Source organism: Pagrus major, chromosome 17 (genome assembly GCF_040436345.1).
Source record: "Pagrus major chromosome 17, Pma_NU_1.0".
NCBI lineage: Eukaryota > Metazoa > Chordata > Actinopteri > Spariformes > Sparidae > Pagrus > Pagrus major.
This window is the reverse complement of record NC_133231.1, coordinates 27,488,336-27,513,367: the sequence shown is the minus strand read 5'-3', so window position 1 is coordinate 27,513,367 and position 25,032 is coordinate 27,488,336. Positions and strand designations below refer to the sequence as shown.

The following is a 25,032-nucleotide window of genomic DNA, read 5'->3' as shown; positions in this document are numbered from 1 at the left end:
TCCACAACCGTCTTGTGTCCCCTGAAAAATGATTCACAACTCCCAACCCCACCGGCTGAGAACCAACAGGTTAGACCACCACGTCCTTGACGTTACCTCATTTTTAATCATGTTTATTAGTTGTATTGCGACATTTATTGTGCTAACTGTTTCATTGTCGTCATTGTTTAATCAAGTTTAAGATTTGGTATTGCTCGTGCACAAAACCAAGCAAAAACGAGCTTCTGGAAAATACTTTCATAATAAGACTATTAAAGGAAATAGGGAGGCAAAAATCCCTTCGTCAGTTCATAAACCGTGTGTACTACACTAACATTCGTACTGTGCGTGGTTTTTTTTCCACATTCAGCTGTCTGGCCAGAGTTCAGGGTACTGTGGAATGGTTCCCTCTTGGCAGAACATAAGGTCCTAAACAGCTTCCAGCCATCTGAGGTATTTTAAGAACAGTGAAATGCCATTTTAGAGTAGAGATATGTCAACTTAGAAACAGGGACTTGTTAAAATCTCTCTCCTGTAGCGTGACAGGTCTCAGTCTGTGTTGTTGTAATCTTTGTAACTGTGTTCTTATGCTGCTCTGTTGCACAAGACTGTCTTGAAAAGTAGACTTTTACCTGGTCAACAAAAAGGAGAATTAAATAGAAAATAATTCTACTGTTCTTTAAAAAGGTATTCTATACTGGATTTTCCATATGGACTCATACAGAAGTAACCCTCTCAATCATCATTTGACCCACTTGTGTCAGTGTCTGCATCAGCAGTGACCCATTTCCTTGTTTTCCTATCTTGCTGTGGGTTGGTGGGTCGCTAACCCAAAGCATCAGTATTTTGACAACCTGGGAATGAAACACAATCAACAATCTATCTCCAAAATTGATCACTGCACCTTTAAATGGTGTTTACATAAAGTATAAAGGTGGGGATATTTGACTTTTTTTTCTATATAAATATGTAGAACAAAGTATAATGTCCAGTATTTGTCAACAAGTACGACTTCTTCCCAGGAAGACATGATATGTTATTACAGCTGTATTTTACTGACGTTTAGAAAATGTTTATATGCTGATTATAAATGCTGTAAAGTGAACAAAAATGATCAAATAAAACCCCATATTGACTCAAAATGACCCTCAACATGATAGTACAAACATATTTATACAAGCGTTCCCAGCATTACCGACAGCGCTTACTGGTAATTGGACCAGTTTGCATGTGGGTTCCACCCTTCAGTTGACAATGTAAAAAGAAAAAGAAAAAGAGGCAGACAAGACTTCCTTTCCATTGTGTTCCTTTATTACCATATTTGCGGAGATAACTTAATCAGGAAGCAAAAAATATACCAGACAATAAAGTACTAAAAATCTGAGATACAAATAACCCCCCAACACAAACCACCCGGAGCCCCCCCACCCCTCCTCCTCCACCTCCTCCTCCTCCTCCTCCTCCTCCTCCTCCCACTGTCGTCCTCTGTGGGTTTATGTGGCGTATCGCTTCGTCCACTGTTTGGCTGTTCGGTCATGTTCCGCTCTGTTAGTCGTGTACTGGGTGGCGATGCTTCCCACCAGAGGGTCGGCTGAATGGAAAAATAGCAAGTTAAGATCAACTGCACATAGAAATGACAAACACAGACAGAGAGAAGACACTGAGGGGCTTATAAACATTTTCTTCACCAGATATTATTTCTGTTTTGTTGAAATCACATCTGGCTGTTCTCATTTTTCTTTATCTACAAACAGGAAATCATTTTCAGTGCAGAGCATAAACAGGTGGAGGTTTTTTTTTGGAAAGTTTATTACTAATTCCCCTACCTCGGCTTACCTGGGTTTAACTGATTGGAATGTTTTTTCCATTTCTTTTACATTGTAGGGTAATAAAGCAGCACTCTGATGTCAGAACAAGTCAACTGTGTCGCCTGCTGCACACAACTAACTTTTGTCTTTGGCCCCATTGGCAGGCAAACTGCAAAAAACTCCCCCTATCTGCTTTCGCTTTATAAAAACAGAATAGGATGTCCAGATGATGCTGGGTTTCCTGTCAAGGTGGCTGCATTTACCAGCATTCACACACATGGGTTTCAGATTCCCGTTATTTAGTAAAACGAGGGAAAATTGCTGTTTAAGGTAAGAATTTGTGATTTTTTTCACATTTCTGAAAATGAACCAAAGTTAGAATTGTGATGTTTTCTGCGACTTTAACTTTTAAGTCAAGACGAGATTCTGGTAGCCAAGTTATTCACAAAGCATATTAGCCCTTAAAAGAGCTTCTAAGGTGAAAAACTGTTATGAGTAGGGAGGAGGCCTTTTAAGAGCCTTAAGAGTTTCTTAAGCAGAGGAGGTGGCAAGACAAAAAGGTAAGAGAAATATTCTCCAGGTGCTAAATGACAGCGAGTTCATGAAACACTGCAGTTGTGCAGATTGGGCAGGGATGTTTGTGGATCCATTAGAGATGTGCTCACATCTCCCACCTAACATATTAAGGCTATAACGCCAGAAATTAAAGTGATCACACCACCAAGATATGCAGCGATAACTAGAGTCTGTTGCAACCCTCCATCAGCCGAGTGATCAGTCCCTCTCTCCTGTCTGCACTGCAACACATACCACCTCTTTTCTCACAAAACCACAGGGAATGAGGCATATACCTGCTGTGCTATATTCTCCCACGCCTGCCTCTCGGTCTGCGCTGACATCCAGACTGAATTTTCGTCTTAAAATGGTTTTACGTTCGTCAAAAAAATCAAACAGACTGAGTAGGCCAACTAAAGTTAACAGCATGGTAAATACATGCAAGCAAATAAATATGAAAACTTCGGTATGTTGAAGAGGCCACTACACAAGTCCACCTGTTTTTCTAGCATTTTGTGGGCTTCATTAGAAATGTGGCACGCCTCCTCACTGAGATAAACGTTTCTGTCCTTCGTCGCTCAGAGTTGCTCCAAGAAGTTTCCTAAATCACTCCTAAGCTAGACTTTTTTAAGCTAAGTTAGGATCTCTGATGCAGAGCCGTCAAAACAAAAAAAGTAATTTAACAGGCTGTGTATTTTAATAAACAACTCTAATGACGGCGTGAAACTGTTATGTTTGCTGTTGCAGTTGGTCGAACACATAAAATCTAACTTAGAACATGCAAAGCCCACATCAGACAGTCAACAACTCATCAGCCTGCTGTTTCCAAACATCTCTGATTGTGTGAAGGTGCTGAAATGACTGAGCTTCATCGACACATTCAGTCTTACCTGGGTTACAGTCTGTGAGCAGGGAGCAGATGGACAGCAGCACCTTTGAGATGGTGAGGGCGGGGCTCCAGTTGTCCTTCAGGATGTCCAGACAGATCACGCCTTGACTGTTGATGTTGCAGTGATAGATCCTCGTACGAAATGTTACCTGCACGCACAAGAACAATTCAAATTAAAATGAGAAATTGTTTTAATAATCTAATATTGTCTATAAATGTGACTGTAGTTCAGTCAGACAGAAACACTCAACTCAGGCCTGCAGCATTAAACCTACATGTGCTGATTTACAAAACACTTCAATGAATGGAGCTGTACGCCCTCTGGTGGTAGAAAAGAGGTACTTCTACATGCCAGGAAATGATCGGCTGCTTCTGCAGCTCGTGAAAAGAAACTGCTGTACTGAACTGCGTGTCTTAGGCACGTGATATTTCCATGTCTCATACAGTTGAGCCTCCAGAGTGAGTCAGACAAAATTACTAACTATCATACAATTTATTCAGCACAATGGCAACTGAAACTGGTCTGTGGTGATCTGGCTCATCTCAAACAAGCCTGCTATCATGAAAAGGAAAATATTACAGAGAACTACCAACTTGTCATTAAGGTATCAGATCACTGACCAACAGTGAAAGCAAGGGATTAAGTTACAGTAAATGTTCTGGTGAAACACTGAAAACTAAATTGTTTTGGAACAAGTGAGCTGTGGGAAATGTCAGATGTTAAGTTGAGACAACATTTCACATGCAGCCTTGATTCTCAGATAAAAGTGGCGTGTACGGTTATTTTTGGAGATCTTAGGCTCACCTTTGTCTCATTCATTTCACAAGGGTGTTTCCTGCTTACGATTACACAGTAAACCAAACTTTCCATTCACCCTCACACACCCAGAAAAACACCACATGTATTCCATCAAGAATATTTAATTGTTAGAGAGCCGAGAAGCACGGTACATATTTATAAGAGTTTGCTAGAGCTAAAAACGCTTCAGGACAAAACCTACAAAAAATATTGTGAAATGGTTCCTTGTTTGTTTGGTTTTACTATCTGTACAGAACAGGTTCTTCATTTTCCTGCTGTTTTATTGTTGCTGACCACATGACCGACAAATTAACCTCTATAAAACTACTCTTGTAAACAGACTGGAAAATACACATTGAATCTAACACTACAGGGGATCCATGGAATACAGACAAAACAGCAATATGCTGAAAATTAATAAAGCTCTGATTCTGAAGGGGAAAAAATCAATTAGTAAGTAAAAGTATAACTGTACTGGTAAGCGACTTCATGTGGCATCTTCTACATGCCTGCAGGAGACATGGAGCATGTATTCAGGAGAGAACAGATACTAAAATCTGTCAGGAGGAATTTTGTGCAACAACTAAGTGATCCAAACAAATCAGGAAAAACAACATTCTACTCTTAAGATCCCACAAAGAATGTATTCTGTGTATAATCTGATAACAGGTTTTCCAGAAAATCCTGTATTGTTGACGTGCCCATACCGGACTCCTCTTGTGTATGTGTTATAGTGTCTTTAGTATACCAGAGCAGGAGGAGCTGTGCCTCCATGCAAAGATAAAAGCTAAAAAAGCCAAATCTGTGGCCCAACAAATACACTCAACTCCTGTCAGAGTAACAGACACCAAAAATAAAACTACAAATTAAAGTATTTACACTTATAAATACTGACGCCTTCATGTCTGCACCAAATTCAGACTTGGTTTATAAGGCTCAGCTACTGGCCGGAAGTGTTGTATAGATGAAGGTACACTGGTGCATGTACACAAGATTAATCAATACTGGATGAAGATTCACTGTTACACTGTCAATGTCATAAAAAGGCACTTTGTGCTCTGTACTAAGGAGACTGTAAAGTGTTGTCTGCTTTTACACAACCATTGAAATACTGGACACAGACTGCTATCATGATTGGATGATGGTTATTTGGTTGTTGTAATAGACTTCGTTATGTATACTATGTTGTATGACTGATTTGAATACTCTAAAACAAAAATTAAGTCAGAAAAAAATACTCATGCCTTCAGTAGAAGCAGTGGGCTCCAGGCTGACTGCCAAGGATTTAGAAAGTTTTAAGGATAAAAGAGTCAACTTATTGATTTTAGTCTTTTCGTTTGATTTAATGAGATATATAGGAAAAAAAAACACCAGACTTGTCCTTTAAATAAAGTTTTCAAAGCTAAAAATAGCAAAAAAAACTCCAGCTGTGACAGCTGAACAAAACTCGCCCACGTCACAGTCACACTACTTTCATATCAGAGTCATACAGTCAGTCAGCTCTCAGTCTGAAGGATTTCTGTGTCATTTGGTTCAGTGTTAGTTAACAGTAACCCAGCAGGCAGCTTCAAGTGTAATAGATCGTTTTGTCTCCTTATAGTTGTAGAACCAGACTAACAGTGCTGACAGTGATGTGGTAGTAAGTATCAGTACCTTGGGGGGTTTGAAGGGGTAGTCGGGTGTGAAGGCGATGTCCAGGAAGAAGACGCCTCCCTCGTACACGGAGCCCGGTGGTCCCAGGATGGTCGACCTCCACTCATAGATGTTGTCTCCTTTTGGGCCAGCACTGCAGGCAGAAAACAAAACTTTAACTCACATCTGCACAACATATAAAAACTGAAGCACTGAGTAATGCAACATCCATAGAGCTGCTGTCTGGTGCCGAGTCCAGAACCTTCAAATCTCTCTCTTTTGTTTTTTGTTTGTTTTACATCCAAAATTTCTGGTCATGTTGTACGACATCATCGCCCTGAAAGATCCATCCTTTTTCATTCTCACCTCCACCAAGTAGGTTTTCACCCTTTGTTGGTTGGTTTGTAAACAACTGAACAGATTGCCACGAAACTTGAGGATGTGTATCAGCCCAGAATAGACCCCATTAGCTTTTAGTTTGGCTCTGGATAAAGGTACGGATCTAGGAAATTCTCAGGGAATAATGCATGTATCTTGATGGAAAAAAAAACAAACTGGTGTATTTAGGCGGCTTGTACTTATGAGCGAGTACAATTTGATGCGGATCCAAATAAAAATCCAGGTATCGCAGATTTAAATGTATTTTATTTAATATTGAATTAGGCTTGAGTGAATTAAAGGGGACTGTTGGACCTTGGCAGGGGTATGCGCTCTACTGAGTGCCATTCTAGTTCAACATCTTTCTACAGTCGTTGGTATGAAAGGTGACATCTCGATTGAGCACAAAGTAACGAGTGAATGCAGATACGTATGATCTTTTTTTGTAACAACTTAAGTAATTTATTATAATAATGTTAGAGCTTAAATATATAAATCTAATTTGCGGAGAGAAAAGTTTGGGGTTGTTTGACCACAGTGAAAATGTTTTTGTACGGCTAAACACCAACAAATATGGATTGAAGCAAATATTTGATTAGATATCAACACAAGAAAAGAAAAACTGCACAGCATTAAAATTTTGATTAAGAATTTGAATGTCAGCGTTCTGAATGAAGCTTTTAACTATTCAGTACAGCCCGACTATTACACCATGACTCATGTTTGAAATTTTAAAGAGTCAATGTTTGTTCTCATCTCTCTTGGTCATTAGTATTTACCAGTTTAGATCACATTCTGTCATCACTAATGCTGAGGAAGAAAAACAAACTCATCTCAACACAGGAAAAAAAAAAAAAGCACACAGCAAACACAGAATAATAAATAGTGAAAGGAAAAAAAAAACACCCACACACTGAGGAAGTGTCAGTATATCGTAGATTATCTACATCAATGAAGAAACCAGCACTGTGTGTATACTACAGTATGAGAGTCACAGTCATTCATGTACTGTGTGTGTAAACTGATGAATTGCTGCACATCTAAAGCTTACTGGCAGCATACTGGAGTATGTGGGCGTCACATTTTCTTTCTTCTGTGAGGAGTTGAACTAAAACGGACCGTAACTGCTGCCTTCCATTGAAGATCTGCTCAACATGTGTCAATAAAGGGAAACTCCACCAAAACAGAACAGATTTCCATTATTTATGAAGCTCACAGGATGAAGGAAAAAGCATCATGGGAAATCTTAGAACTGCATTCCCTTTGATGGATGAAAGCAGATGTGACGTGTGAAAATGTAACACGTCACATTTACTGATCTTTTAATAATTACGATTCTAAAATAAAATGCAGTAACGCTAATACATTTCTGCAGATAGACTTTTGCAGATTAACAATCATAAAAATGTTAGTATAATTTCCCTTTAACTGTGGAGTGATGAAAGTTGCTTTTCCCTCGTGCATCATTCAGAAGATGCTTCAGTTCAAAGCAAATCCCCAGCGATGTGTCTATGCGTCATGATCTGTAATCTGTATTGATTTTCCCTCAAAGCAGCCCAGCCTTTATCCCTCTTACATGCAGAACATGTGGTCTTGAACCCCTTGGGGTCATGAGTACTAGACATAATAGTATTGATCCAAAACTCTTCGGGGGGGGGGGCAGATGTTGCGCTCTGCTGTGCTTTTTGATCAACGTTAACCACGGACGCTTGGCCGACTTTCAGCAGCAGCTACAACATGGGAAATCGATCCAGAGAGGACAGTTTGGGCTAATTAACTGAGTGTTAAAGATATGACGGAGATGAAAACTTCCACTGCATGAAAGGCTTTGACTTCTAAAGTAGTTGATTTTAACGATATGTGCGCATGTCTTCAAACACAAACACACACAGCCTCAAAACATCAATTTATTCTTATCTGCAGTCAATGATAAGCTTTTAAGGGATGCAAGGCTCTGATGCAGAACCAATTAGTTTTGACATCATTTAAGATATTTGTTGTTTCAGCTACATCAGAAACAGTTAGAAAAACTGGCACAAAGGAAACTGTGTGGTGCAGATTTTTAACGCAGCTCGGCAGCAGTCGTGACGGCTCAAATGAAATGTTTTCAAGATGGAGACTTGAAACAGTCAGCTTGAACTTCAAGAGATTTCCAGAGTGGCAGCAGCAGAACTAAATACAATACAACTTTAGATTAAAACTCGACAAACTCTCAGCAGAAGTGTTTTTAATTTAATGCAGCTGAAACCAAACATTCTTTGTTTGCACCTTCTGTCAGCCGATATTATCGGCCAATATTGGCCTATCACAGGTATGGAGGTACCGGCATATATGTTTTATGATATTTGCTCATATGAAAACTTTCCCTCTTTTTTTTTCTTTTTTCAAAAAACAGTGCAGAAAGATGCTTAGGGGAGTTAATCATCACTAAATTTCACAAGTGAAAAGTGTTTGATAACCACATTTTAGGGATTATTGCAAAAAAAAAGAAAAGTGTATTTATCCATATATTCTGTACATATAAGAATGTCTATATATCTAAGCCGATAAGTGGATGTTAGAATTTTCTTCTACTCGCTATCGGTATTGGCCACGAAAAAACAAAATCGGTCAGGTTTTTAACTCAACCAATAAATAAACAGTCTGCACCATAACTTAGCTCGGACTCATTAACGCTCATGACTTCAGCTTCATTAATATTACTGACATGGAGACATGCTCCCTCCTCCTTCAATAACAAGTTAAGCTCAAGAGTCTTTTCACATTTTCAACACTTATTACTAAATACATTATCATATAATACGATGTACTCAATTTAACATGGCTTTTAATCCATCATGTGCAGGGGGCAGGTTGTATTTTAAGCTGTCACACTTGATTGTTGTAATTAGGTAGTCCATTATGAATTAGCCTAAATGGTACAAGCCTGTTGCTGAAATCTGCCCCTACCTCTGTCCTTCAGCGTCACAACTTTCAGCTTCAGTCATCCATCCTTAATCCACCATTTAAGCCGTCCATTTAACCAAGAGCATCATCGCCGTAGTCATGATATAGTCAGAGACGCACATCACTTTCTGAGCGTCACTCAATGCTTCACTGAAAACTCTCAGGATATTAGGAGGAAATTCACTAAGCTTTTGCCGGGGCGTGCTAACAATAGGAGGCATTTTAATGTTTTAATGTTTCCATTTCCTGTCTTGCAAGAACTAGACACAGATTTTGTGGGTGGAAGTTATCAATAAATACGACTTTTATCATTTGTGAGCCAGAAGTTATTTCAAGAGTAATGGGAATGTTGAATGACAGCAGGCAGAAAAATATATATAACATGGTTTTAAGCAACTGCTCTAATAAAAAACGGGTTTCTCTCAGTTCGCAGCAATTTTCCTTTGATTTGCCACAACTTCAACACACTTTTCAAATCTTCTGTGCTATACGGTAAAGTAAAACATGTGGACATGCCACATGCTTCCCTGCAGCAAACTAATGGCTTGATTTAATAAACAGACTGACTTTCAAATGAAGGCTGGTTGCCTGTAGGGTGGCAGGTAATGAGTAAAGACTAGTTATTTTCCAGCCAGACACAGCCTGTTGTTTTATACATGAGGAAAAGTGGCAGCAACAACAACAAAAATTCAAAGTAGAAACAGCCTTTTTTGATGAATGTGACAGAAAACCAAACTGTTTTCTGTCAGTTTGCAGAGAATATCCAGACGGTGTTCGTTTTGGGATGGTCTGTGGCCTGAGGTGGCTCGTTTGATCTGCTGAGCTATGATGGGAGAGATGCCTCAGTTTCTCTTGTCTACTTTCACAGGGAGGTCAGAGGTCAGGCTCAGCTGCTGAACATCAGCCTGGAGCAGGGAGGGCTTTAGTGATTTGCCTCAGGACTCTGCAGGAGGGAGGACGCCTGCTGCGACGGGAGCTTTAACCCAGACCATCCAGTTTTAAGGATTGTCTTTCAAATCACGATGCAGTAATCCCAGCTGCTCAAGGGTCAGTCATACCTCAGGCCTTTGAACTTAGGGCAGCAACTAACTAGTCAGCTTTGTCTTTAAAATGTTGTCACAATTTCCTAGAAACCAAACACAACATATTCAACATAACGTTGCCTGACGAACGGTCCCAAACTTCCGACAATGAAAATCAGGAAATTGTCTCATTTGAGAAGCTGGAACTATCAAACGTCTGCATTTTGGCTTGAAGAATGACTAGAGTGATGACCTGATTATCGAAATAGTTGGGTTTATTTTTCTGTCAATCGTTTCAGCTCTATTTCCTTTGACAATGTTACTTTTGGTTGAAGAGCCATTTATTTTTACACAGAGTTTCTCCTTCTCTTTCGAGTTTCTCTTCTTTTTTTTTTTCCCCCCATGTGTGTCTTAATCAATATCATTCTGAATTAGAAATATTTTTTACAGAGCTGATAACGGACGTGGCTTTGAGGTGAGACATCTCGCGTTTTACTTCAACTGAAAATAACATTTTGTGTTTTGAAAAGTTTTATTAGAAGATAGTTTAGCAACTGTAATGGTGCATTATAATTAACCAGCTCTGAATGGACTAAAAAGGAAAAACAACTGAGTCTTATTAATACCCTTGATACGCACTGACTTATCTAATAATCCATTTTTATTGTGATTTCTTCGTTGCTGTCAAAAACAGATTTCTTTTTAAAATTTTCACAGACCTACAAATGATATTGGTGCACAATCATTTCAACTTATAATTAAGAAATAATGTCTAGTTATAAGACCCTGACTGACAGGCGATTTCAGCCTATCATAGAAATATGATACGTATGACTGACTGTATGTTGTAGACAAGTGACAAGAAATTGCGGTACACAAATGCCAAAGAGATAATTGATGTAATTTGGAAGCACTGTTGTCAAAACATCACTGACAGGTTTATTTTTCTTTTGTTATACATATTGTTCAGTTCTTAAAAGTCCCCTTCAGTCAAAAATTCACTTAACTTGTTGTTATTTCACTCAGATGTTTGACCTTCATTGTGCAGAATGATGCACGCGCAGAGTTTGACACTAGAAGGCTGTTTTCACATTCAGCTGCTGACATCTCAGTTTAACACGTGTCTGAATGAGCAGGACTTTGTGACGTCACAGCTAGTTTGGAGGCCAAAGCGCAGCTCGCACGAGTGTGATGAGGAATGTGAATGGACTTGTCAGTGAAATAGGAGACATCTTGTGTCAAGAAGTTTAACTTTTGAAATGGAAAACATTTGAATATTCATTTGTTTTTCAATAAGACAGAAGGAGTAGATGTAATGTTTTTTAAAAATAAAGTAATTGAACTGATTTGTGGAGTATTTCATGTCCTAAAACATGTCTGCAAGGGATATTTAGTAAGTAGATTTAACAGATTATCAAAGATGTTTGTTGTGTTCACCTCATACATAAAGAAGTAGAATACATGTCAGCCAATATGTCATTATCAGGATTTCTGAGCCTCATACCTGTGTCAGTCGGGCAGTTCTGACCCATTAAAAGGGAATACAGCAGTCTTTATAAACTTGCTAGTATATAAGTACATGTAATGCAAGTAATCCACCAAGCCTGCCTTTCGTTCTCTCTCACAGGGTGGAGATATTCAGAAAGTTTTACATCTGGACAGAGACTTTTGGAAACTATGAGGCAGACCCACGCGTTTTTCAGTGTTTGTGGCATCATTTCCAAAAGTGAACTCGGAGTACATGTTATGAATTTGGAGTATTTGAGTTTGTACAGTGACAGAATGGTCATGAGATATGTATTTTCAGATGTTGTATGGACGAAGAATCTGATTGTAGGTTTTACTACGATTGGTATTAGGAGAGAAATGGTGGGATCGGTACACTCCTTATGAGTACACCAGTGGACAGACCACTAACAGACTTTAGGCAAAGAATGAAACCCACCTGCAGTTTGGCGGAGGGTCCAGTGTGATATCAGCCAGCTCTTTCTGAATCCTGCACACAAACAGGAATCAACATCAGTCACGGATCAGTACAAACATGCCTTTAACCATGAGGAAAATAAGATCATTAAACTCCCGGAGACACAACATCTCAGATCGTTGGTGTATTGTTATGAAATGTGACTTACGATCTTATTTTATCAGTTTGTAAGTAATGGAATTTGTGCTGTTGGTTTCTTGTGTAAACACCCAACAATGATTGTGGAAGTACGCTAAAATAAGGCCAAGTGAGCGAGGGGTAAAAGGAAGCTTTGCACTCCAAACACAGCCTATCTTTTGACTGTGTGCGTTATGGTCTGTTGAAATTACTGTCTGAGGAGAACTTAGCACATGTTCCTCTTTTACAATGGATTTCTTCCTGTACAACTATTAAATGATGGTGCAAGGTGGAAGTAACTGCACTGCTTATTCTTCTAAAAAAAAATTCTGCTATTCAACTTCATTGTAGCTGCACTGGAAGTATCTCAATGTGGTTACTACCAGAAAGAAATCAGATTAAAGTAAAATACTTTAAGAAATACTTTATATATATATCCTGAGTTTTGTCAGAGTATAATAACTGATTCATGACTGTTTGATCTGGGGTTTTATTTGTACCTTTTGGCGCTGGTAGAAAGCAGCTTGGAGGTCTTGCTCATGCTGGCTTTGCTCTCCCGTTTCTTTTTACAAAGCGTGTCCCTCTGTCTGGTTTGGCTGGAGGAAGGCGGCGACGAGGAAGAGCTGGTGCTGGCACGGGAATCCTCATCCGACATACCGGTTTGGATTGGAGAAGAGCCGGGACCTGAGGCAGAGAACAACAAACAGTAAATAAATATGCGACACATACCACAGCTGCAGGAGGTGGGGCAGTTTCAGAATGATTTCCAACCAAAGTAGATGCTAATTTGTCCTCAGCGTGGCCACAATAGCTGATAGGTTTCATAACTCAAAAGCCACTTTCACTATTTATAAGCAGTCATTTGCATGTTTTCATAAGCAGGCTGTCTGCCAAAGTAGCTGGTGGACTGGCAACATTTTTTAATTGGGTGATTAAAGGTGCACTATGTAGTTTTGGGGGAGAAATTTCAGTCAGAAGAGAAAGATCTTCACTGACTGATATTTTTTTATGCCTAAAATTCTCTTTGTTTTAATGACTGAATAAACAAACTGGCCTTAAGGGACAACACAATTTCACACTGTTTTACTTTGTTTATATTTGGCGGACCCACATTATTTTCCTCTGAGAACAGCTTGTTTATTCAGTTATGGAAAAAATCTGTATTTCTGAGTTTGTATTATTACCTCATTAATATTTCTAAATATCAAAATTCAGAGTTTGGATTTATTCTCCAAAACTACATAGTGCATCTTTTTTGAAGCTAGAAAGGTGGCGGGGTCCACCAAATATAAACAAAGTCATATGGTATAACATTGGGTTGTCCATTGCAATCAGTTTACTCAGTCATGAAAGCGAAGAGTTTGTTTATTTAGTTCGTTGAGGCATTAAAAACAAACTAACAAAAAAAAAATCAGCCATCTTCTGGTTAAAATGTCTTCCCAAAAACTACATAGTGCTCCTTTAAACGACCCTGTTATTGAGTTGACACACTCATAAATCTTCTAATTTATTGTGATTAGATGGTTATTACCTCGATAAACAGACTCCACATAAAGTCACAGTTGGTATATTATTGACCTGGACACTACTAGTATATTACTATATAGTTTACCTTGACACCCCTTTTAAAAGGGGCACTATGTAGTTCTGAAGCTAGAAAGGTGGCGGGGTCCGCCAAATGTAAACAAAGTAAAACAGTATAAAATTGAGTTGTCCGTTGCGGTCGGTTTGTTTATTCAGTCACGAAAGCGAAGAGAGTTTGTTTATTTAGTTCATTTAACGAGAGAGAGAGAGAAAAATAAAATCAGCCATCTTCTAAATAAAATGTCTTCCCCAAAACTACATAGTGCTCCTTTAAACGACCCTGTTATTGAGTTGACACACTCGTAAATCGTCTAATTTATTGTGATTGGATGATTATCGCCTTGATAAACAGACTCCACATAAAGTCACTGTTGGTATATTATTGACCTGGACACTACTATTATATTACTATATAGTTTACCTGGACACCCCTTTTAAAGGGGCACTATGTAGTTCTGAAGCTAGAAAGGTGGCGGGGTCCGCCAAATGTAAACAAAGTAAAACAGTATAAAATTGAGTTGTCCGTTGCGGTTGGTTTGTCATGGAAGCGATGAGAGTTTGTTTATTTAGTTCGTTTAACGAGAGAGAGAGAAAAAAATAAAATCAGCCATCTTCTGATTAAAATGTCTTCCCCAAAACTACATAATGCTCCTTTAAACGACCCTGTTATTGAGTTGACACACTCGTAAATCGTCTAATTTATTGTGATTAGATGATTATCGCCTTGATAAACAGACTCCACATAAAGTCACAGTTGGTATATTACTGACCTGGACACTACTAGTATATTACTATATAGTTTACCTTAACACCCCTTTTAAAGGGGCACTATGTAGTTCTGAAGCTAAAAAGGTGGCGGGGTCCGCCAAATGTAAACAAAGTAAAACAGTATAAAATTGTTGGTTTGTTTATTCAGTCACGAAAGCGAAGAGAGTTTGTTTATTTAGTTCGTTTAACGAGAGAGAGAGAAAAAAATAAAATCAGCCATCTTCTGATTAAAATGTCTTCCCCAAAACTACATAGTGCTCCTTTAAACGACCCTGTTATTGAGTTGACACACTCATAAATCGTCTAATTTATTGTGATTGGATGATTATCGCCTTGATAAACAGACTCCACATAAAGTCGCTGTTGGTGTGTTATTGTCCCGGAGCATGACAGCGGTGGTACCGGGCCGAGCTCGCCGCTGTCGGGGACCACGGGTCCGAACAAAGCTGCTTGTTTTTCCGCGCACTGATCGTAGCTAACGCGCCGAGCCGCCGTTAGCTCGGCAGCTAAGTGCACAGTTCACACTCGCACGCGTTCAACTTAACCGTGAACTCGCAGCCAACACTCCGGTGTGTATGTACAGATTAATATCTAATGGTTGCGGGTGTTGAGGCGGCTGAACGCTGCGGTGACCCCCCGCCACGGACGCGGGGCTCCTGAAAACGCCCCCCGTCCTCCCCCAACAACTCCGACTGGCAGCGAGCACTCGGGCCCAGCGACTTCAGGGACGCGGCTACTTCCTGGAGCGGCGCGGGGGGGAAAGCTGCTTGCTAAGCATCCTTTACAAGTGAACCGGGTGACCGTCGCATAAACGCAGACGTCGCTCGTCTCGGCTGTTTACACATGTGTATTATGTGTATTAAAAGCGAGGGTACGCGGATGTGTTTTTTAAAAAAAAAAGGTTCAATGTGAGAGCGAAACATTGAACGCGTCAGACGGCAGCCAGGAACAACTCCGCTCCAGCACGTAGCCGGAGCCTCTTTTCCGTGCGACCGAACTAACCGCGACCGTGTTTGTTTGTTTGCTCGTCTTTTTCGGCGTGTGTACCGACCCACTGACCCCCGGCACCGCCTGGAAACGCACACGGGCGGCGGACCGACTCGTCTGCTTTGACCGCTCGGTGAAATATCGAGCTTAAATCGTGTATTTCGCGCACTGATAAAACTTACCCAGTCTATTGTGTCTGGACCTCCGCCACAGTCTCGGCTGGCTGGTGCCTGTCGCCCTCTGCGGAACGGAAGTAGCCTACCGCGGCTGCAGTGGGCTGTACGGCACCGGTGCTGCTCTGGAAACAGGACAGCCTACATCATCTGGGTTTATGCACATGATCTCACCTTTATACGCTTAATGTGACTGTTTTAATGTGACATTTGACTCAACATCCTGCTCAGAGGATCATTTGACTGTATGTGTTTTTGCAACAGGAGGTCGAACTTGTCAACTTTAAGTTTCAGTATTTCATGTGAGGATTTACTGATGAAATTCATAATAACAACCAAAGTATAGCAAATTAATAGACTTAATTTGTATAGCTTGTATAGCTGCAACAGTTAATCAACCAGTAAATTAATGGCCAGCTGTTTCTACAATCGGTTTGAATCATTTTCTGAGGAAATAAAAGTCAGAATTATCAGATTTCTGCGTCTTAATTGTGAGTATTTTCTGGTTTCTTCACTCGTCTATGACAGTGAACTGAATATCTTTGAGTTGTGGACTAAACAAGATATTCAAGGATGTCATCTCATGCTTCGGGGAACACTGATAGACCAAACAACCATCTGAGCAATCTAGAAGATAATCGACCGGTTAATCTATAATGAAAATAATCTAACCCCTAACAACTATGAAAATAATTGATTTTTCAACATTGAAAGTAATCGTTTGTTACAGTCTTATTTGACAGACAACCGTGAAAACTCTTCCAATATTTGAGGAGATCATTAAAATCTGTCCACAAATGCAATGCCAGATAATTTTCGTAATTTAAAGGAGGAAAGTGTGAAACGTTCAGCTGGTAAAACTACAACAACTTCAGCAGTGACTAAACTGTTGTGTCACTGGCCACAGAAACTGAAAAACCACATAAACTGACCTCATCTAGATGTGCTCATGACTAAGGGGCGGGTGAGTTGACAACATTCATCACATGCACAGCAGATTTTCACATTCACGTTTGCATTTTTGTGTCAAAGGGCATCAATTCTCTGCACTTTCTGCATCCATCATGTGCAATCAACACCTCAAAACCTTCTTATTTGGCCTCCATCTCGTGCAATTACTAATAAATTACAGGTGGAAAGAGCCGCGTAAAGCAGTTAAATGAGCCGTGAAGTACATTATATACTGTTACCTGCTGGCGGATGTGTGAGCATACAAGGTTAATGGGGTAATCTAGGCAAGTTGTGAACACTGCTGTGCCGTGTCAATATTTTGACAGTAACATGTTCTCGTCTTTTCATCCCTTTTAAAGTCTTTATATTTAAAGAAATTAGAAATCTTTCCACCATCGAAGCTGTGCAGTATATTGCAAAAAAGACTGAGTGAAGCTCTGAAACACAAGAAGCATGATTCACAGTGGGATTAAATTACTGGATCTGCGCTGCAATATTATCTTGCACGCACCTCATGGAGTCAGAACAACTCAATATAGATTTAAAAATCCAGCAGACGCTAATTAATTCATCCAAATTTCATTCCTGCAACACATTACCCTAATCCTTCCCTCCTAATCTTTGACGAATATATATCTGCTGTTGTTGTTTCAGCACCCATTAATGCAGGCGTTGAGGCCTCAGCCAGGTTGGCGAGCAGCCTGCTGGCGACTGCCTCGCATAATAATGGCCATCTTATTATTTATGCATCCCACCAGCCAATCAGAACATTCATTAAGATGTAAAGTAGGTTTTTCTGTAACGCTATTTGGATCCAGGATCCAATCTGGAAAACCAAATCTGTTAAAAAACAGAGCGAGTCGAGAGCTGGCTGCATCCTTTCTGCTTAAAAGCTTTTGTTTTATGACTAATTTATAACGGTAAACCGACTCAGTGCCAGAGCATGTTGTGTGTGATGATTTTTTCAGCTTGAACAAGTCGTACAACAAAGACTGTTTTCAGCATGTCCTGTCCTTCTGTTTTGAATACTTTGGATATTATCTACTTCTCTAAAAACCTGATACTCACTCAGGCACTTTACTTTATTCCCTCGTGAAATCCTGAATGGCCTTGATTCTCTGCGGGCTGACGGAGAGCCTCTAAAACGATCAAACTAAAAATCTCCACAACACTGATGTCGACCAAAATGAAAATGATCCTTTATGAGACAAGTGTGACTCACATTTTACTGAATTACACGTAGACTTGAGGTGTTTTCTTTGACTTTCACTCTCATGATGAGTAACTCTGGAGGGTTTGGTGACGCCAAGAAGTCTCTGTGGTTTGAAAAGTGGTAAACATATGTGAGTATTTAAAAAAAAAAAAAAAAATTATAGGTAATAATATCCCTTGTTTCCCAGCTGTTCTACTCAAATAATCTATATAGAACAAGTAAATAGCTGAGATCATTTTAAATAAAGGTATGTCCTTGGACACAGTGATGAGCAGGCAGACAAATGATCAGAGTCTGATATATTAAGAGGTCACCAGGTGATCCAGAAAGAGTTGTGTCACTACGAGGTCGATGATGTTATGTAGAGGAAGGCATTCACGGTCTACAGCCAAACTACCAAGTGCTCCGACTACGATCTCTTTAAATGCACAACACCGGTATCGACTGTAACACACGAGGGACGTTACCTCTGTACAGTGACTCTGGTTTCTATCACACAAGCATGGGAGATTTTTCATGCAGTCAACCGTGGTGAGCAGCCAAGGGGATCCTTCTTTCACAGATGGCTATGACCCAAATACTCACGCTGCCTACAGATTTGCAGGGTGGGTTTTTTTCATGGCTGTGAGAGGTGTAATAACCGAGGCCTTAACCCTCGAACAGACTCCCGTTAGGAGGATGAACAAACTCAATCGAGCTGCACCATCAAACAGAGGATGATGAACATATCAGGTGTGAGCTGTATCCTGAAGGTCACCTCGAATCATAACCCTGTTCTGACAATTAATGACCTCACACACTGATCAGCCACAACATCTCGAGGGTAAAGTGAATAACGCTGATCATCGTGTCAGTGGAGGGGACTTGTTCTCGCACGTCCCACAGATGTTGCCAGCTTTTGCCGTTTTTCCAGAAATCCCACCAAGTTATCTCAAAGACATCGGTTCATCTCTTGGTCAGGTGTTATTTATTTAGAATAGGAGGCTTTGTTTTTGTCTTATGTCTTCATGTTTGTTTGTTTATAAATATTTTAAAAGAGTCAACATTCATGCTGGCGGCTTTGTGAAGCTGTTCTCGGCACTTTCAGTCCTTCATAACAAGAGGAGCACGAGTGTCTGCGCTGAATTTTAATGGCAGTTTATCCAATTTAAAGAAAACACAAATGTCACCCTCATGGAGGAGCTAGAAGAAAAGTCAGTAGGGGTTTTATCCTCTGGGGGGAACATGAATATCTATGAATAGTTTTTGAGTCTTTCAGTCTGAAAGAAAGTGGTTGACCGCACGACTGATAGATTGACATTTCCATCCCTAAAACAAAGAATAAATACCCATTTAAATGCACTTAAACACATCATAGGGGTATTTAAGTATTGTAACAAGAGTCATTGAATTCCTACCCTCTAATTTGTCTTCTTTATCCTGTAAACATGCCCTCAAGATTGGGATCAAACTCAACTAACAAAACACATCCCAGATCTGGACCATCGCCAAAACACAATCACTTCTTCTTTTGCCCAAAGAGTTCCTGAGATATCCCGACAGATGAAAACATCACACCTCTTTGATAGAGGTAATAAAAGCTGTAAGATGTGGCGGGAGTCGTAATGAGCCACGCCCGACTAAAGCAGATTAGATAAGATTTGTTTGAGCTGGTGTTTTCTGACTGTAAACATTTATAATCAGCGGAGACATGAAAGAAATGAACGGATGGTCGGTGAGCAGGTGTAAATACGAGCGGCACGGAGGCTGCAGTCGAACACAAACCGAAACAGAGCCGAGCGTTTTCTCACAAGCCAACCACAGTGTGTTTTATTGGGTGCTTCAGTAATACAAGTGCACAACAAACCACTCTGCAATTGCAGAGGTGGCGGGTAGCCAGTAAATATACAAGTCCTGCCTCTTTCACAGGCAGACCTATACTTTTGTGGTCTGCCTCAAAAGCCTTTGAAAAAATACATACAGTACAAACAAAATCAGAGGAAGTTAAAAAGCATGAAGGATCCATTGACGCAAACCTTCCTGTTCCATGCAGATAACATATTGATGACAAATACAAAAAAAATAAAACGACAGAAAAAACAAGGAAAACAAAGTCAAAGCATTTCTTCTGCATGTTTGTTCCAGGTGCCACTAAGAAAAATGAGAATACATACTGTATAGCTGGAGGACAATGCGTATGATAATTATAATATTCTGTGTTTTTTTTTCTCCAATACAATACTTCCAACATTCAGATATTGGAAAATAAAAATCCCAATCTACTCTTTGTATAAAAAAGAAGCTTTCAAGTCAACAAGGAACAAAGGACATTTTTTTGTCTTGTTTGATTTTTTTTTTTTTTTTTTTACACAGAAAAGGTAGATAAAATGTTGGGGTGGAGGAGGAAGAGGAGGAGTAGGAGGAGGAGGAGGGTGATAGGAGGGCAGGTATACCGTTGCACTTAGTGAGTGTGCTTTGACAGACTATGGGTGAGAGCGAGAGGTAGAGAGAGGTACAGTGAAGGGCGAGGGAGGTAAAGGAGGGGACGTTTCCAGGCGGGGAGTCTATGTGGCGTATCTCTTCGTCCATTGTTTGGCTATTCTGTCATGCTCTGTTCTGTTGGTCAGGTACTGTGTGGCGATGCTTCCCACCAGAGGGTCGGCTGAAAGGAGCAAAGACAGAGAGAGAGAGAGAGAGAGTGTGTTAATCATCAAGTATAATTACTGTGTGTCTACTGTAAACAGAGACTCGTGAAGAGTTTGCAACAGTCCTCCAAAAGATTTTTATCTTCTCAGGCTCAGATTATGTAAACGACTGTGTGAGGGGAGGATGTGTCACAATAATGATCGAATTTCTATTGGATCTATTGGATCTATTGGATCTTTTGGATCTTTTGCTATATGCTGAGAAGCAGCGTTTTGTTTATGTGTCTAATTATTCTGCCAACACAATTATGCTCCTCTAAATGATTGTAGTGCATGTCAGATACTTGGAAAAATTAAATTAAAAGAACGATCCCTCTTTTTAATTGTTGTCTGTGAGTTTCTGTAAAGCCTGATAGTTCTCATTATAAAAACTGTTGTAACAGTAATTAGACTTGATCCATGTCTCAAACTGTGACTTTAGAAAACTTGGCCTTGCGTTTGATGTTTGTTTAAAATGTTCAACCCAATTTATATTTGGTATTTAACATGCAATCTGTATCTGGATTCTTTTTTTTAATGTTTTGTTCTGTGTAGATGTAGGAAGGTCTTAAAGCTTGGGGTCCTTGAGAAGGGTCTATGCAATCCCCAGCAATTATACATATTGATTAATTATAAATTCAAGCACTTTCAAGGGTCAATGTCTGTTTATGTCCATTTCTTTAACGGCCTTGATGGACCCATGGGAACCCTGTACAAAGCATTAACATGCAATCTGTATCTGGATATTCTACCTGGATGAGGACAGAATGCACGTTAATGATCTCAATGTCTCATCTGTACAACGTGACCAATTTCTTACAAAAAGAAAAAAATCTGCTCAGCGAGTTCAAAGGTCACCTAACTGTCTCGTCTCCGCTCTTCCTGCTCGCTAATTCAAGCCGAGCAAAAACTACAAGCAGTAGCCGTAGCTAGCGAGTCTTCTCTCGCAAAAGAGATTTAAAAATGAGCGATGTCGTCCATGGCACTGCTTCTCTTGACATTGGACATTAAAAATTCTGACTTCCCCATTTAACTTAATTGTGCATTAAGATCTGATCACAAAATGTGGTCACGATTGAGTAAATAAGTACATCTGCAGTTCATAGTTTTGGAGTATTTCCCCTTAATTCTGCTCTGAAATCATCTAAGAATTATCACATGCAAATTCAAGCAACTGAGGTTAAAATTAAGTATTTATAGTTCAGTATATTAAAAAAATGGCCAAAATGACTGATTTTCTACATTTTTTCCATTCACATTAACTACGATTGATACAAATGGAATTTAATTCCAGATTATTAAAACCATTCACCAGATTCACGGCGGCTGATCAACCGTAGCTCAAACTGTTAAAGACTTCTCTCTGGGGGGGGGAAGATGCAGCATTCGCTTTCTAATGGCTTTGGTAGACGTGACTTCTCCATCTCAACTTCAGCTGTATCAATAACCATCAATCATTTTAAAAGCAGAGACAACCCCTCCAGTAGCAGCACAGTCTGTGTGGAGACTGAGGGAGAGGAGTTGTGGAAAGACTTAAATTGACTATAAAACCACCATATTGCAAGTTAATGCCCTGTACTTGGCTGGCTTCCATTATGCTCACATTTATCACGCTGAACTTAAAATTGCTACTTGTAAGGCAGCACAAAACGGCCATCTTACATCTTGACCCAATTATTCCTTCTCCAGGTCATGAATTCTCTTGCTTTTTCCACTCATTTTTCAGCACTGCGCTCATTCCCCTCACACCTGTTCACACTTTCGACCACTTTATCACATCCCTATTAACATTTTCTAAGCATTATGCAAGATAATATTAGTTTTTCTTTAAACAGTCATTGTGGATCTCCTCTCTGAGCGGCTCAGTTGCTATTTCCTGCTGTGAAAATTTGGTTTTATTATTTACAACTTCGGGCCACCGACTGTGCCAAAGATCTGTCAGTGTTGGACGGCCTTGGGAAACAATGAGGGGTTGAATTGGTCATGGCTTACTTAATAGTCTGGAAACATAATTTTGACAGCCTGTCAGCTTGAAATTTGGCCTCGAGTAAAAATAAACATTAGGTTCAAATAAGAGAAAAGAAACGGCAATTTGATGTGTTTAACAGAACAACTGCTCTCAGTTAAAGAGAGCTCTTCAAGCTGCTCCAGCACCGAGACACCTCGCACACAAGTCTCATAATAAATAAATACCATGAAGGTGTGGATCTTACCTGGGTTACAGTCTGTGAGCAGGGAGCAGATGGACAGCAGCACCTTGGAGATGGTGAGGGCGGGGCTCCAGTTGTCCTTCAGGATGTCCAGACAGATCACGCCCTGACTGTTGATGTTGCAGTGATAGATCCTCGTACGAAATGTTACCTGCACGCACAAAACAGAAACAGAATGATCCCGTCTGCCAAATACAGGAAAACGGGACTTTAAAACATTCACACTGGTGGAGCGAAGACGTGTCAACTACATGAAGTCACTGTGTGAAAATAAAATCCAGATGAAAAGATGTTAATTTGAAAATTACTGTCGGCAATTCAGTACTTTACTGGAAATGTTACCGAAGAAGGAGAAAACTGTTCTGTGCTGTGAATTACTTACACATATTTTTGCCCAGAAATACTTCCCGCACACAATTTCGGTCTCTAAAGTACTTTAGCAAAGAGTGTCTGAAAAACTCTTGAGACCCAGTGACGCTTTCTAAGTGTCCGACTGCATTTGAGTTAGTTGGATGTGCAAATATCTTCTTTGAGATCCCAGAAATACTTACAATAAAATAAGAGGATGTGGCTATTTTAACACACAGCTCTCACATCAGTTGAATTAATTAGGAATTATTTGAATTATTTTGACATTTTGGAAAATAAGTTTACCAGCTTTCCTACCAAAAGTTGTCTCAGCTGATTGATACCACTTTCATATCTTTTGTTAAATACAAAGCTCAAGTCAGCAGGCGATTAGCGCAGCTTTAAGACTGAGAGGAGGGGAAAAGTTAAAAAAAATGCCTACGAGCACCTCTACAGCTCAGAAATGAATTATTAGTTGATTAGTGAGCTTCCTGGTGTCTTGTCGTCATTGTGAAGTTGCCACACAACAAATCCACAGAAAGAAAACCCACCATAAAACTACAGATTGTCAGTTTTTGTACCGACATAATGTGTAATATCACTGAGCTTTAGAGGTGCTGGTAGGCAGACATTTTATCTTTTGAGGGAGCCCAGCTTGCTGTTTCTCTCTGCTTACAGTCATTATGCTAAACTAAACTAAGCTGAGCATCTTCTGAGAGTAATATTGACATTCTCATCTAACTTTCCCATGAAAGGGAATAATTGTTTTGTTTCCCTACGTTTCAAACCCGCTTTTTCCTTTGAGACCGACACAAAACAAAGTCACTTTGACAAGCTGCTGTTGGACATCAAAGGCAACACGACCCTCGATGTCACGGTTTACTCAAAATGACCACGAAATTACTTGAACTTTAGCAAGCGTGACCCTGAAGCCGCCGACCTTTTAAGTCAAGAACGAGGCCTGTGATCGTCGACCAAAACTAAATGCTCCACATTTGTTTTATTTGCCTTTAATAACAAACCATTGTTTCTTTGTTTCAGCATTATAATGAAATGCCATTAAAACAGTCAGCTTCCTTTTCTCTGATGCATCTTCTCCAGCAAACTGACACACACAGCTGCAGCAGCTCACTACAACCCGTCACCACATTAAACAACTGGTGATCCTTTGTGCTGAACTGCCTCAGTAGATTTTAACATCATTTGTTTTGTGCAATCATGATTTAGAGCTGAAACAATAAATCCATTTGTTGAACAACAAATATCAGCTGCAACAGATTTGATAAATGATTCAAAACATCTGAATATGTCGACTCGCCTTGTTTGTACCCTGACGGCAGACATTCATGAAGAGAAAGAGAAGAACAGCAGCAGAGATTCATCCAATTATCCTTTGAAACTTTGTCAGGAACACCACCATCATCTTTCCCCATAATGTCCATCTAATATGATCTTTTAAAATTGGATTGTGTAGCAGTTACTGTGCAGTTACACTTGTGGTAATTTGCTCATCTTATTCAGAGGAACTCGCAATAACAGAAAAATGATTGAGAGCGGACTGGGATCATGATTCAGGAGAGGAATCTGACGTCAGCCTCCACAGTCGCTCTGTTCACAACCGATCAAAAGTTTAAAAAGTGTCTTCAGTTTAATATTCATAGATATCTTTTTGTGCACTTTATACGGGTGTTTGTTTTGCAGATGGCGTTTCCTCAGAGCTGCGACTGGACATGAATTAATCATCATAACGCTCTGGTAGCTGAGTGTGTTTAATCCACCTGACAAGAAAGAGTATACAAGTCTTTATTTTCCAGATTATTTCCATGTGCATCATCTGCTTTTTACAGCATGCTTGAGTTTTTTCAGAGTCTGTTGTGATATGACGTGCTGAGAGCTGCACTGTGTTTTCTCTCTCATTGACCCGTTATTAATTTAGCATTTTTAACACTGCTCGACACTTCAGGCCAATCAGATTGCCGGTGGTCCCGGCGGCCAATCTGTGCCTGATAATGATAATGAATGACCA

The 25,032-nt window shown here is 39.8% G+C and overlaps 2 protein-coding genes across 2 annotated transcripts in view; both read right to left on the bottom strand.

The window, feature by feature from the left end:
* Positions 1-1,439: 1,439 nt before the first annotated feature.
* LOC141011862 (ubiquitin-conjugating enzyme E2 E1) lies at positions 1,440-15,733 on the bottom strand. The gene is made up of 6 exons (XM_073485188.1): positions 15,631-15,733; positions 12,610-12,793; positions 11,954-12,004; positions 5,684-5,816; positions 3,233-3,380; positions 1,440-1,570 (listed from the first exon to the last, which is right to left on the bottom strand). Exons 2-6 carry the CDS (start codon positions 12,762-12,764, stop codon positions 1,473-1,475), a joined length of 585 nt encoding a protein of 194 aa, XP_073341289.1. The 5' UTR covers positions 12,765-12,793; positions 15,631-15,733; the 3' UTR covers positions 1,440-1,472.
* Positions 15,734-19,566: 3,833 nt separating this feature from the next.
* LOC141011861 (ubiquitin-conjugating enzyme E2 E2) overlaps positions 19,567-25,032 on the bottom strand; it is a 28,994-nt gene continuing 23,528 nt past the window's right edge. Inside the window, exons 5-6 of the mRNA XM_073485187.1 lie at positions 22,662-22,809; positions 19,567-20,426 (exon numbers count right to left, since the gene is read on the bottom strand). Of these exons, the coding sequence (XP_073341288.1) occupies positions 20,329-20,426; positions 22,662-22,809 (246 nt within the window). The 3' untranslated portion in view covers positions 19,567-20,328. The remainder of the gene's footprint in view (positions 20,427-22,661; positions 22,810-25,032) is intronic.